The following is a 15,024-nucleotide window of genomic DNA, read 5'->3' on the forward strand; positions in this document are numbered from 1 at the left end:
GGCTGGCTCCACATGACATCTTATACAAGTAGAGTCAATGTCAGGATAAATTTTAGATAGTTTTTCTCTCGAGAAATGCAAACGATGTACTATTTTGAATTGAATTAGGCAATGTCTAAGACATAAAGAGGTAGTATGAATACGCCTCAAAGAGAGTTCCCACGTCTCTTCCTCCAGCTCTAAATTCAGGTCCTGTTCCCAGGCTGATTTTGTTTTATCCAAGAGAGGAGGGCCAATCTCCTGTAAAGCCTTATATATATTAGATATGCTACCTTTGGTGTATGGGTCCCAGTCTAGTATGGTGTCTACTATACTCTTATCTGGCATAGCTGGAAATGGAAAGTGTTCCTTAGCAAAACTTCGAACTTGGAGGTATCTGAAAAAGTGAGAATTTGGTAGCTCATGGTCATCTTGGAGGTTTTTAAAGGATGCAAATGTGCCATCTATGAATAAGTCGCTAAAGAAAATCAAGCCATTGACGTGCCATGTTTTAAAAGCTGAGTCCTCGCGCGAGGGAGGAAAAAGATGATTGTTGGTCAAGGGCATATGGCCACACGTATTATTAAAATCAAAGTGTTTTCTGAATTGGCGCCAGATTTTGAGAGAGCTATTTATTACTGGATTGCTAGAGCGTATGGAATTACCATTTGGCAGTGAGGAGCACAACATGGCCACTAGAGAGATCCCAGGATCAGTTAGGGTTTCCATACTGGCCCAAATTGGACCATGTTTGTATTCATGGACCGCAACCCAATAACTCACCTTTTTAATATTTGCCGACCAGTAATAAAACATAAAATCAGGCAACCCCAGGCCTCCTGATGGTCTAGGTAATTCCAAAAGAGCTTTTTTGGCACGCGGACGGGCTTTATTCCAAATAAAAGTAGAAATACAACTATTAAGATCCCGGAAGAAGGTTTTAGTTAAGAACAAAGGAATCATTTGGAATAGATACAAAAAACGGGGCAAGACAGTCATTTTAATTGTGTTAACTCTGCCTGCTAACGAAACGGGCAACGAAGCCCATCTCACGAGATCCAATTTTGTGCGGTCAAGAAGCTTTTTAAAGTTGTGTTCATACAGATCCTTATAGGAGCGAGTAACAGAGATTCCCAAGTAAGTAAAGGAATGAAGTTCCAGCTTGAATGGGAGGTTGGTATAGTTAAGATCTAAGGCCAGGTGGTTAATTGGGAAAAAAAGACTTTTAGAAAAATTCAATCTATAGCCTGAAAGCCTGCCAAAATGATTGAGTATGTCTATGAGCGGAGGGATGGATTCGAGTGGATTCGAAATATATATGAGCAGGTCGTCCGCATAAAGCGAGGCCTTGTGTAAGGAGCCCCCCCTCTCAATGCCAGTTATTCTATCATCTTCTCTAAGAGCTATAGCTAAGGGTTCAATAGCGATATCGAATAAATATGGCGAAAGACTACAACCTTGGCGGACCGAACGCTGGAGCTGAAAGTAATCTGAGCATATAGAATTTGTCAGTACTGCAGCTTTAGGAGCTGTATAAAGAAGTGTGATCCAATTGATAAATGATGGGCCAAATCCAAACCTTTCTAAGACCGTTAGTAGGTACCTCCACTCAATTCGGTCAAAAGCCTTTTCCGCATCGAGCGACAGTACCGCCTCCGGCCACTGGGTTGACTGAGAGGAGTAGAGTATGTTGAACAGTCGACGCATATTATAAAAAGACTGTCTACCAGGCACAAAGCCCGTTTGACATGGTGCAATAATCTTAGGAATCACTGCATCGAGCCGATGGGAGAGGATCTTGGTGAGGATTTTATAATCACAACAAAGAATACTTATAGGCCGATATGCACCACAGTCTAGAGGATCCCTACCCTTTTTAAGTAAAACTGCAATAGTTGCTTGTGTCATTGTCTCCGGCAACCTCTTGGCTATAAATGCTTCTTTGTATACTGAACCTAGGATGGGGGTCAATTTTGCGGAGAAGGCTTTGTAAAATTCTATGGGAAAACCATCAGGCCCCGCTGCCTTGCCGCTGTGCATAGAAGTAATGGCTTGAGCGATTTCCTCCAATGATATGGCAGCCCCAGTACTAGCCTGAGCTGCTGGGCCAATTACTGGAATGTTAATTTTGTCAAGAAAAACATTAATTTCTGAAGTATCAACATTGGACTCTGATGTATAAAGATTACTGTAAAACTGTCTGAACTGATCATTAATGATTTTAGGATTTGTGGAGGACTCACCCGGTGCTACACGTATCTCTGGAATAGCTCTGCCCGCTGCTGCCTGTTTAATTTGGTGGGCTAGGAGTTTACCCGATTTATCACCATGCTCGTAAAACATTTGCCTAGATTTAAATAGAAGCTGTTCAGTATGTTTTATCGATAAGTTGTCAAATTCCACTTGCAGCAGTAGACGTTCTTTATATAATTCAGGATCAGGGTCAACAGAGTATTTTTTGTCTAATTCAGCTATTTGAGTGGACAGTTCTGTAATACGTTTGGTACGTTTCTTCTTTTCAAAAGCTGAATAAGAAATAATTTGTCCTCTTAAGTAGGCTTTAAGGGATTCCCAAATAACAGTAGAAGACATTCCTGGGGTAGAATTAATAGTTAGATAAGTATCAATTTGACCATTCATTAATTTTATGAATTTATCACTGGTTAGTAATAGAGGGTTTAGACGCCAGGTTCGCTGAGGCGCTACACTGTTGGGGAAACACATATCCAGTTGGACTGGGCTATGATCAGATATTACTATACTGTGATATTGGCAACTTGTAACAAATGGGAGAGAGCCACTATCAAGGAGAAAGAAGTCGATTCTGCTGAACGAATGGTGAACGGGGGAAAAAAATGAATATTGTTTAGCTGTTGGATTAGCCCTCCTCCAAGGATCTGAAAGTTTATAGGAGTCCATAAATGATAAAACAACCTTACCGGATTTGGAAATTGTACTGCCGGGCCTAGGTCTGGATCTATCTAAGTCTGGATGTTGAACAAGGTTCCAGTCCCCAGCTTGGATCAGATAATGTGTGTGGAGATCAGGTAGCTTCGCTATAAAACGAGAGAAAAACTGTGGATTGTCCCAATTAGGTCCGTAAACATTAGCCAGCACCACCTGTGAGCCAAAAAGACTTCCAGAAACGATTACGTATCTGCCATTGTTGTCAGCAATCACTGAAGTAGGGACAAAAGGGACCCCCTTCTTAATCAGTATGGCTGCACCTCTAGATCTATCATCATATTTAGAACAAAAAATCTGTCCGATCCAACCTCTTTCAAGTTTAGACGCATCACTTGTACGGAGATGGGTCTCTTGTAAAAACATAATTTCTGCATTCATAGATTTCAAATGCGTAAATACACGAGTACGTTTAATTGGATGGTGGATCCCCTTAATATTCCAACTAATAAATCGAATTGAGCCTAAGTTACCGACATTGGGACACACCATGATAAATTAGTGAAAATATTGAAAGAAAATATCAGGTACAACAGGTCCAGATACAACGTAACCCTCAACCATAATCGTTCAAAAGTGAAAAGGCACACATTATAATAATGAAAACCACATTTAACAAGAAACAAATGGGGAAGGGAAAAAAAAAGAAAAGGGAAGGAACCTAAACCCCTGTGCTGATCAACTAACCCGAGAGAGATCGCACGTTCCTCCTCTAAGCTAGAGAAGGAAAAGCACATAGTGAGTGCTCGAAACGCTGGGAAACCGCAAGCAAAAACGGAGAAAACCACACCTTAAGAGTGTAGATAGCGAGGAGCCCTGAACCTAACAGACGGGGCTCCGCCAAAATCCAATTGGAAATAAAAATATAATAATGAACACAATAAAGCCTAACTCAAATATTCAACATATATCCCTATTATAAATTATCATTTAAAGAACAGAAAGAGTATAGATGTGAAACATTCGGTTAGCTTAAAGACACCCATACTCGTATCAATAACAAATCTTTGATTGAATATATACTGTATAAGTGTGTATACCGAACATGAAGCATACAGTATGTGGGAGGTTTTGATGATCTAAAAGTAAATGTGTACACACACACACACACACACACACACACACACACACACACACACACAAAGTGTGGCTTGACCAAGGTCTCCACTAGGGTGGGAAACATCAAACTCTCACGCACGCACGCACCAACATTAAACCAAATTTCCTTCTGAAAAATAATAATAATAACAAAAATTAGGGAATATATCCGAGTTTGTTGTGCTGTTCAACAAACAGCATGTTAGATATCTGTAATATAACCATCCTGTCATATAAGCTTCAACACAGCGATAGAAAAAAGTGATATATACAATACACGGCTCACAAGGAACAGAAAAGAGTGGACATGAACATTAGGCAGCAGACAGTGTCTGTAAACACAAACAGTGTCCGTAGAAGCCAAGCAGGTCTAACTAATAAAATAATACAATGAGAACAGACGCAAGGGGCAATAACACAGCCTCTCACACACAGAAAGATTTGTTAATTGTAAAGGGGGAAAAAAAAATGCACTGGTAGTATTTATCATGATGTGAAGTTCAAATACACAATTATGAAAAGAAAAGAGCAACAGTAGTCATAAATATAGTTCCAAATTAGTCAGCCAACAGTAAAAGTATAAATGTGGACGTGAAGAACAGTTGGCAAACTCGGCATACATATAATAAAATAAAATAAAATTGTCCGATATATCAGCTTCTTTGTGTTGCCAATCAAAATAGAATTGGGATCATGGGCCATATTTAGAACGATATGTGCAGTCACACTGACAATGCACATTATTTACTCACCCGGGGGAGATTACCAGGCAGGCGGGAGTCATTTCTGAGTGAGAGGGTTCGAGTCATTTGTGTTACAGACAGTCAAGAGTCACGGCATCAGTCATTATGTAACGGAACGCGCAGGGGCGTCTTCGCTGACTTGTGATGAAGGTGCCGCTTGCCGAAAGATGCACTTCGCGTATGCCATGGCTTCGTCGGCATTCTGAAACTGCCTCTCAGTTCCATTATGCTTTATGAAGAAGCGCGATGGGTAGATGAGACCATATTCCTTGATCCCACGATCACGGATGAAACGTTTCACTTCTCTATACTTCAGCCTAGCCTTGGCCACAGCCTGGGGGAGATCTTCGTTTATGTAAATGACTCTTCCGTTGTAGTGGAGGGGGCCTGCTTCTCTGGCACGTTTCATGACATCAACACGGTCTTGATGGTAGTGCAATTTTGCCACGATAACGCGAGGGTTACCCCCCACTCCTCTTGTTTGTAAACCTCTGTGCGATCTGTCAATCACGATGTCTCGGTCCAAGCCCAAAACCTCTTTTAATAGCTTGGAAACTGCTGTTGGTGAGCTTGAACCTGCCGTTTCACCTACGTTTGCAATTCTTATGTTGTCTCGTCTCATTCTTCCCTCTAAATCCAATGATTTCGCCTGTAAACTTGCCACTTCTGTCTCTAGTTTACTTATTTTCGTCTGCGCCACGGTCATTTCGTCCGAGCACGCCGACAGGCCTCTTTCCATTTCCGCCACAGTCGTTTTCATCTCCTCCACATCAGAACGTATTGTTGCGGTATTCTTTGCCACTTCTGTCTTAAGTGAGTTTAGCTCGGACCTGACACTGTCAAATTCCTTAGCCATCACAGCAGTTAATTCAGACCTGATCAAGGCGGCGATGTCATTTTTCAGTGAAGAGAGGATTTCAGCTTTCATGTCTGCTGGGTCGGACATTGCGTCAGGAGTCCGAGAGGAGTGGCCTCCCTCCTGGGTAGGAGAGGCACTCGAGACCGCGGCTGTAGGCTTCGGTGTGGGTGTTGATTTGGTGGCCGTGGCGTAGCTAAACTTCCGTAGATTATATTCCATAAAGCAGGCAGGCCGGGATACAACTAATGTATCTTGAAGGTAACAGGTTTGGCGATACTTTACGATATTTTTTAAGGTTGAGTTGTGTTCAGAAATAACTTTTTAAACAGATTTTGGCGGAGCTCGTCAAACACACAACCTACTCCATTTCCTGCTCGTTAGCGCCCCCCTGTTGTAACTTTTGAATGTGTCTTCAATGTATTGAACTAATTTACTGCCAGAATAAATAAATAATATATCCTTGCCAGCTTTTTTTTCTCTTATTTTTTACTAACCTTTCAAGAGCCACTGCATATGTCGCTCCAGGACGATCGACACACGGGTGTCGCCAAAGACGGAGCAGTGCTCTTTGCTTCCATCGAAAGAAAAAGTATGGCGACCCACCGTTCATTGACCTCCGTGTGTGTCGTCCTCCAGGAGGAACTCTCGTGAGATCGTGTGCGTGACTCCGGCCGGGGCGGTCCAGGGAGGCACCGCCGTCACCGTGGACATCGACGCCGCCGAGCTCCGGAACCCAGAGGTCAAGTTCAACTACACGGACGACCCCACCATCCTCCGCATAGAGCCCGACTGGAGCATTGCCAGGTAAAGGCCCTGTTGTGTGCATGGGGCTGTTTGTGGTTAACACGGCCCTCAGAAGGATTGCAACTACGGTCTGCAGATGTTTGAGAACTTCACATTGTCAGAAACAGAACCTTGTCCGTGAGAGAGGGGGCATTTGCCAACGGGTTATATGTTAATTCTATTCAGATTCCCTGAATAGATAGAGTTCCTCTGCTGGACACTTCTTCTCAGTGTTTTTGGTAGCAAAGCAGTAGAATTAGCAAGGCTAATGAGTGAATAAAACCCGCAGGGAAAACATGCATTTTCAGAAAGCCTTCAGGAAAAGATCAGGAAAGAGCGAAGAGTTGGAATGGCACATGTGTATACAGTATGTCAGTGTCTGGTCCAGGGACCACCAGGGGTATAAATGGAACCCTTATGGGTCTCTGCAAGCACAAGAGTTAAAGCAACACTGAATACATGATTTGGATTCATGTTGCACAGCGAAAGTATAACTATAGCCCATCTACCTAGGGCTCTGTTTCACACCGTTTCCCATATCGCACCATTTTTCAATCGTGAGATTTTACAGTGGAGATAGGGGTCAGGCCCCAAAGATAATGGGGGTCTGTGGCCTAAAAGCATAATATTCAAATGGTGGTCCTTGAAATGGAAATGTTTGAGACCCACTTGCACATGAGCACTGTGGTTTTACTGCCTTTAGCAGACACAGACTGACCTACCGATTACAGCCACCCATTAGGACATTTTAATATAGGATGGCGTTTCGTTTTAGCATACATATTTGACTGGGTGCTTAATAACACATTAGTCTGTGGTGTTATACAAACTCCCAAAAAGATCACGCTCCTGTATTATCAGCACATTTCTGCATCCCTGGTTGGTCCGTGTCAAAATGAAAGGAGTCGGGGGTTTGACTTGCGGTGCAAACGCTCTTTGATTCCAGGCAGTGTGTCATTTTGTTTGGAGAAGAGTCGGCAGTGCTCCCGCGGCGATCAGTGTGTGTGAGAGAACACCTGATGCACGGCTGATTAGAGGAAGAGCTGCGCCTGTGTCTCTGTGTCTCTCTGCCCAGTAGAGCCCTGGTTGGTTGACAGGCCCGGCCCCCCCCATGTTCCGCCACAGAACTGACCTCATCAGACTCTACACTCACTACTATGTATGTTTAGTTACTTGTTCACAGTTACTGTATGATATTTTGAGGTGCCGTGCTGTCCACCAACACAGAGTTAAGGGGTTCGAATTCACCAGGGTGCATCCAGTTTGGTCAAGTATATCTGTACCAACACAATTGGCCCACGTTATACGGGCTGGGGCGCTGGATTGTTGAACGGGACGATTAAGACGGAGGTGCTACACTACACTACATGTGCTCCCTGGCATGAGAGCCAGTAGAGTGTAGTTCATATGAATCATTCATAGCATTGTAGTGTCTGTGGTTGTAGTTCATATGAATCATTCATAGCATTGTAGTGTCTGTGGTTGTAGTTCATATGAATCATTCATAGCATTGTACTGTCTGTGGTTGTAGTTCATATGAATAATTCATAGCATTGTAGTGTCTGTAGTTGTAGTTCATATGACTCTTTCATATTATTGTAGTATCTGTGGTTGTAGTTCATATGAATCATTCATATAGTATTGTAGTGGCTGTGGTACCTTTCAAAACCTCAGAGGAAGAGACGGACGGAACCTAACTGTAGTTCATACGAATCATTCTACAATGTAACTAATAACTAAAGTTTTCAAATAAATGTAGGCCTATTTGAGTAAAAGTACAATATTTGCCTCTGAGATGGAGTGGAGTATGCGTAGAAGTAAAAGTATTGGAAATTGGAAAGACTCAAGTAAAGTAAAACTACCTTAAATTGTACTTAAGTACAGTACAGAGTGCACTATATACAGTAGCTACAGTTAGAGAGCAAGAGTAGTTGCAACACAGAAATGTGTGGGGAGGAATTAATTGGCACAACGACAATTAGGAGAAATAATAATTGGTTATATGTTAAATTAAAAAAGGGAACAAAAGACTAATTGGTAATCTATTCGAAACATACAACCAACACAAAACTGTACAAATTAAACTTGTAAAATGTAACATGTGGGGTTGAGGCTGGGCCACACCATGGCTTTGCCAGTCCTTTGCGAGAGGAAATAAGAGCTTGGCATCGTGCTTGGCAACTGTGGGCAGGCCCTCTGCCAGTGAGGAACAAAGGCTGCACATGGTCCATGGTTGACACTTAACTGGGATCAACCATTTACTTACTTATAACAAACAATACAAAACTATAAATTAAAAGATACAGTATACAGTACGTAAAAAGATAGATCTCAAACGGCAATCAAGTCTGTCTGTCTGTGTGTGTCTCTCTCTCTCTCTCTCTCTCTCTCTCTCTCTCTCACATATTCTAGATTCATTACACATAAAGTGGAATATTTCAATATTTCTGGGCACTGTTAGCAGGTGTGACGTCCTGCTGGAAAAGGACATCAGCATCTCCATGAGGCTTGTCTCCATGTGCGTGCGTGCGTGATAGATGGATAGATACTTACTTACTCTGTGGTTGTGCTCTCCTATCCCTCTCATCCAGGTGTTGTTGTCTCTAAGTGTTGTGGCCGTCGGTAGGTACAGTAACTGTCTCCACGGCTACCGTCACCATGGTGCTAGGGGGGGTCTTGAAAGGAGAGGGGGATGGAAGGAGGTATTTTTTAAAAGGTGCGATTGTGGAGGAGGGAGAGGTGGAGGGTAAGTGACGTTATAGAGAGCGGAGTAAGAGCTCCGTTGACTTTGCCCCAGCAGACACCTGCTCAGCCCTGTGTGAAGAGACGAGATGTGACGAGGGAGAGGGAGGGGGGGGTCTGTGAAAAGAGGATTAGACAAAAGGCAGGTAGTGAAAAAGAGATACGGAGAGGCGAGAGGAAGAGAAATGCCGCGGAGAACGAGAGAAGATGGAGGGAGGGAGGTGCAGGGCTGGGGGGGATGAGAGAGAGAGAGAGAGAGAGAGAGAGAGAGAGAGAGAGAGAGAGAGAGAGAGAGAGAGAGAGAGAGAGAGAGAGAGAGAGAGAGAGAGAGAGAGAGAGAGAGAGAGAGAGAGAGAGAAGAAAGAGGATTAAATAATAGACAAGGTTGGGGAAAAATGGGATATCGGGAGAAATGAGAGAGAGGGAGAGATAAACTAACAAGAAAAGTTGTATTTCCACAGCTACAGTCTATCTCCATTGTGTGCTTCTCTGCTCCCTGAAGTAGCTACTATGTACAGTAGCTGAGCTAAGACTCATTCATAGAGAGGGGGGGGGCTGGATGGGGTATTCAAGGATAAGAAAAATATCAAATATAGGAAGACTAGAATTATGATTAAAGGACCATGTTGATGGTCTGCTATATGACTAGGCTATACTTGACATACTGAGGACCATCTTTTTCCCAAAATGGTCATCAGGTCCCATAAGGTCAGTATATACCTGACCTGATGAAGATCCGAAACGTTGTCTTTGGTATTTGAGGCCCTCCTGCACCGTTCAACACCGCTCTCTCACTGTGGATTCGCTGAGGGACCTTACAGTCCCATACCAGCATCTCAGAAGATCGGAATCGCAATTATTTTGCCAATCGCAAAGTCTGACTCAGTGTCCCCGTAGACGTCTGTCTGCAACATCCCATAGCTCACAACGCCATCCGTGCATCCGACATTCTCGTCATGATGCGAACATTTTGAAATGTTTGAATACAATGACAGGGTCGTCTAGTTGACAGTAGTTAAAAACCAGGACACATCAGATGCTTCATTGATGTCATCAAAAAGGTCAAATAATGACAGAATAATTGGACAAACCCAATATTTCGGTCGCTTGTAGATCTCTTATAGGCTAAAGTTCTCCTCGGAATAGGGATGCTATCTAGTAGTTAATGTCAAAAATTAAAAAAAAGATAAACATCCTATCACACACAAATCGTTGACCCCCTCTGTTGAAGAAGACCCCTGTACTTATTAGCATCATGGATCCACACACATCCACTACAGCTGTTTAGCTGACACACTGAATCCGGTAGACACTGACTCACACACAGCGCGCCGACCGGGCCCCCCCCCCCTCCCCCTAGTCCCCCCTGTTCCCTCAGCAGCGGCGTATAACAGGCAGCCTGCCAACTCACTGTAAGACTGCCTGGCGGAACAGAAACCCAGACGACAGGAGACAATGAAGTTGGCACATCATCACGGCCGCCCGGGCTCATCGCTCCTCCTTTTAGTCTGCCAGAGGAGGAGGGAAAGTAAAGCGTGGCCGGCGAAGCGACCGACCGACCGACTTCGCCTTTTTCCAACTTATCAGGGAAGTTGGCTGCGGATTATTATACCTTACAACGAGGCTCCCGAGACATTCCAGTGATCTAGTGAGCTCAATAGCCCGCGCTGACGGACTGAATCGAGCTAGGACATTACTCCAGGCTTAGTCGGCCCAGTTCAGCCCCTCGCTTCTCGCGCGGCGGATATTAATAGGTTTCTGTGTCTGCTTCATATTAATGTGCTGTTTGCCTTGTTATGCCTGCATTAAGCTGCCCCCGAAAAAGGGGTCTGATGAATAGAGAGGTAAAAAAGATACCTACCGACAGTTAGAGAGATACAGAGATAGCTCCATAGCATCACAGGTTGCAAACCACTGACTTAAGGAGATGAACTTTCACATCACCGACAATGTCAGAAAATTGTAAAGTTGTTACTGTGGCATCACAATCATTTCAACCACTTTATCCATTTATATGTTGGCTATTCAAAAATAGCAGATCTGCAAGGTCACAGCACATCACTTCATGCCGCACTGCACGCTTGTACATCTACTATTTTTGAAAAAACTTTGACATACATCTTCTCTTCTGGGGGTCCCTGGCACAAAACGTTTTCAGATGGGTGGTCCGACTGGTCCGTGGCCAAATACATATCAATTTGGTGGTCCTTGCTTGAGAACCACTGTCCTACAGAACAGATCCACCACCTCGCTAGTCGCCACACGGCGCTGCTATCGGTGCCGCTGAATATATCCTCCCGCCACGCGGGGTGTAAATCCTTTTAAAACGCCTGCAGCGCCGCGTGCGACTCGTCTCAGTCAGAGAGGTAAGAGCCGTGCGTCTTCTGCAGAACAGGAGAACGGGGGATCGAGAGCATTTCTGGAAGACCGCGGGGAGCTGACATCACCGCGTACTGTGGGAGTAGACTCCTTGTGTGTGTGTGTGTGTGTGTGTGTGTGTGTGTGTGTGTGTGTGTGTGTGTGTGTGTGTGTGTGTGTGTGTGTGTGTGTGTGTGTCAGCTACAGAGCTCACAGCTCTATGAGCTAAGACAGGATAAGACTCTATTGACTTACGGCACTGGCTCCGTTCCCTGCAAATAATCCTGCAGAGCACGCGAGAAAACCTCGTAACTCAAAGCGTGCTCAAATGTACTGGAGTCAGTCAATGGCTTTCAGCTTGTCTTGTCTTTATTCTCCTATACTTATCATGGCCTAATCTGGGAACATGGCTGGTCATATCTCTGTCTCTATATATCTCTGTATCTGCCGCATCTCTTTATCTCTTACCCGAGAAATGTAGACCAGCTCACACTGTTACTATACGCCACTCACAGCTCATCAAAAGCTGCTAGTGTCATTCGTAGTTTGGCTCATAGTGCTATTAAACTATAGGTATAGAGTTAAGGTTAGGGTACGCGTACGGTACATACATACATCGACCCACAAGGCCCAAGCTCCCTAGGCAACGGCAATGTATATCCAGCCAGCGTTCAGCATCCCCAGCCTGCATAGTGCTTGCCAGAGGCACGACCCGGGCACCAATAACATGGATCAGCCTTCAAACACTAAGCGCAGCATCAAAGCGAGGCGTAGCGCGGCAGACGTGTTCACACACCCTCATTAAACCCTTTCAATGCGCTGACCTTTAGTTCAAAAGCTGGCTCCTCCGCACCCAAGGCAACCGGCGCCTTTGTACTACGACTGTGGTTCCTTCTGATTGAAATATTTAGCTCTTTCCATTTGTCTCATCTCTCTGCTTCTCCGACCTGCCACTGTCTCTATTTGATCTATTTTTTTTTTTCTATTTCACTTTGCCACGTTCTTTCTTGCTGTTTGTGCATCCGCTGCTGAGTCATTAGGGCGCAGTCCTGCCAGCCGTTCTTTTGGGGGGAGAAGGAGGTAGAGCTCGAGGTTGATGCAATGCTTTCAACATGTCTGAAGCGCGAACGTTGACCGGGCGTCAGAAATAAATAGTAGTTGACCCCAGATGGCAGGAATTTTGCTTGTAGGTTTCTTTCGGTGAGCCAACCAATGCAACGTTAGTCAAACAAACGAGAGCGACAGAAAACCAGCAGTGCCCACAACCCGCAATGTAACATGAGACAATCACGTGTCTGTTCAATGTAACATGGGACAATCACGTGTCTGTTCAATGTAACATGGGACAATCACGTGTCTGTTCAATGTAACATGGAACAATCACATGTCTGTTCAATGTAACATGGAACAATCACATGTCTGTTCAATGTAACATGGAACAATCACATGTCTGTTCAATGTAACATGGAACAATCACATGTCTGTTCAATGTAACATGGGACAATCACGTGTCTGTTCAATGTAACATGGGACAATCACGTGTCTGTTCAATGTAACATGGGACAATCACGTGTCTGTTCAATGTATGGCGGTTGGCTACAGTGCTTCTGTTGCAGATGTATGACCATACCCTTCTGTTTTCCGGTTGTCCCTTCGTTCCAATCTTACGAACACAATATCGCAGCAACGCAGAGAGAATTTCTTCCACTTGGACTCAACGATGAACTAGTAAAAATGTGGTGGTCAAATATCAAGGTCACTGTAACCTCATAAAAGAAAATTCTTAAATTTGTATTAAATTCAAAGTACTCGGTATATAATCATCGCTGTTAGTTGGAATTCTTGCTTAATCATACTTTTCAGGCAATTACTGTTGTTCCAATGGATCCATCGTAGATATCATTTTATCATGAGCTCATGTGACAGAAATAACCACTTTATGACATTTAGACCATTTTGAACTGAACCAAAACATATTTTCATATCAGCTATAGGCTCCCTACGACAGAATCATCTGGGTTGATGACCCAATTAAAGTAAATGTGGGGGTCCGTGACCTGATAAAGTTTGAAGACCCCTGGCACAGCCTACAATGCCCACAGTACATTTCCAGAGCCGAGAATCTTTTTTGGCCAGCGTCCTCATTTTTAGTGTTTTGGAATGTACCCATGTGTCTCTCTGTCTGTCCCTGTAGTGGTGGCACTCTGCTGACCGTGAGCGGGACCAACCTGGCAACCATCCGAGAGCCCAAAATACGAGCCAAATACGGACAGGCAGAGTCCTTCCATGTGAGTACAGACTTGACCTAGCTCATCCTCTGACACGCACGCACACATGCACGCATGCACGCACGCATGCACGCATGCACCCACACACACACACACACACACACACACACACACACACACACACACACACACACACACACACACACACTCACTTCCGATAGAGTTCTCCAAGGTGGCAGACAATCTGTCTGTGTGCGTGTGTTGTGGCGTTCTCCCATTTCTACTGCCACAGACATCCAACACTACCTCCAGCCACTTAGCCTTTCAAATGCCACCACTTCCTTGCGTGCGGTGTGTGTGTGTGTGTGTGTGTGTGTGTGTGTGTGTGTGTGTGCGTGTGAGCGAGCCCATTGACCTTTCATCATGTCTGTTGAACGGGGAACCAGCCTGTAGCGGCAGCAGCACACTGATGCCTGATGGCTTCAGACACAGACAGGATTATCCATTATTTTTGTAATGATTTCATCCAATACTTTTTGCATGATTTCTATTTATTTTTTTAGATTTTCTTTTTTAATTCTGCAAATATAAAACGTATATGAATGAATGATTCAATTCATTAATTAATTTGGTGATGAAAAGAACCATTTCCACAACACCCATATCAATCAATTAAATTGATAGGTTTGATTAACCGGTGCACCCCTGAAGCCCAAACCGCACCAAAGGGTCGAGACGAGACGCTTTTTAAGGTCAACCACACCAATGCAACTCATTGAGTTGCAATGAGTTGCATTGGTGTGCCTAAGCTTAAAACGGTTTTGTCACAAGGAGTCCCTACCGGTGTGCTTTGGGCTTTAAGATTCAACCCATCACTGAATATACATGCCCTTGTAAATGGTGCATGTGGTGTGAAACACTTTCATAGTACCTTCCTCCAAAAGCAACGTGTGTTACAGTACGTTCACCCATTCACCCACCGATAGGGTGCAAGACGGGAGCAGTCGGGGGTTCCGTTTCTCCCTCAAGGACACTTCGACACTAAGCTTGATCGAACTGGGAACCCTCCGATTCCCAAGTGGCCTCTCTCTACCTCCTGAGCCACCGCCGCCCCAATTTAACTATACTGTATATCAAAGTGTTTCTATTAGCGGTGCCAGAACCCTCCAGCATTCGCTACTGACCCGCATAGACCCACTTACATGCGACACACCATTTGGATCAGAATATATATATATATATATATATTCCTATAGAAATGTAGGAATTA

At 44.1% G+C, this 15,024-nt stretch overlaps 1 protein-coding gene across 2 annotated transcripts in view; it reads left to right on the forward strand.

Moving 5' to 3' along the window:
• LOC310862443 (plexin-A1-like) overlaps nt 1-15,024 on the forward strand; it is a 313,564-nt gene that overhangs the window by 217,351 nt on the left and 81,189 nt on the right. For both annotated transcript variants that reach the window (XM_083770355.1, XM_083770356.1), the window contains exons 15-16: nt 6,280-6,447; nt 13,721-13,814. In XM_083770355.1, the coding sequence (XP_083626481.1) occupies nt 6,280-6,447; nt 13,721-13,814 (262 nt within the window). The remainder of the gene's footprint in view (nt 1-6,279; nt 6,448-13,720; nt 13,815-15,024) is intronic.

This window comes from Protomyctophum parallelum (genome assembly GCF_964188405.1).
Source record: "Protomyctophum parallelum genome assembly, chromosome: 7".
NCBI classification, from domain to species: domain Eukaryota; kingdom Metazoa; phylum Chordata; class Actinopteri; order Myctophiformes; family Myctophidae; genus Protomyctophum; species Protomyctophum parallelum.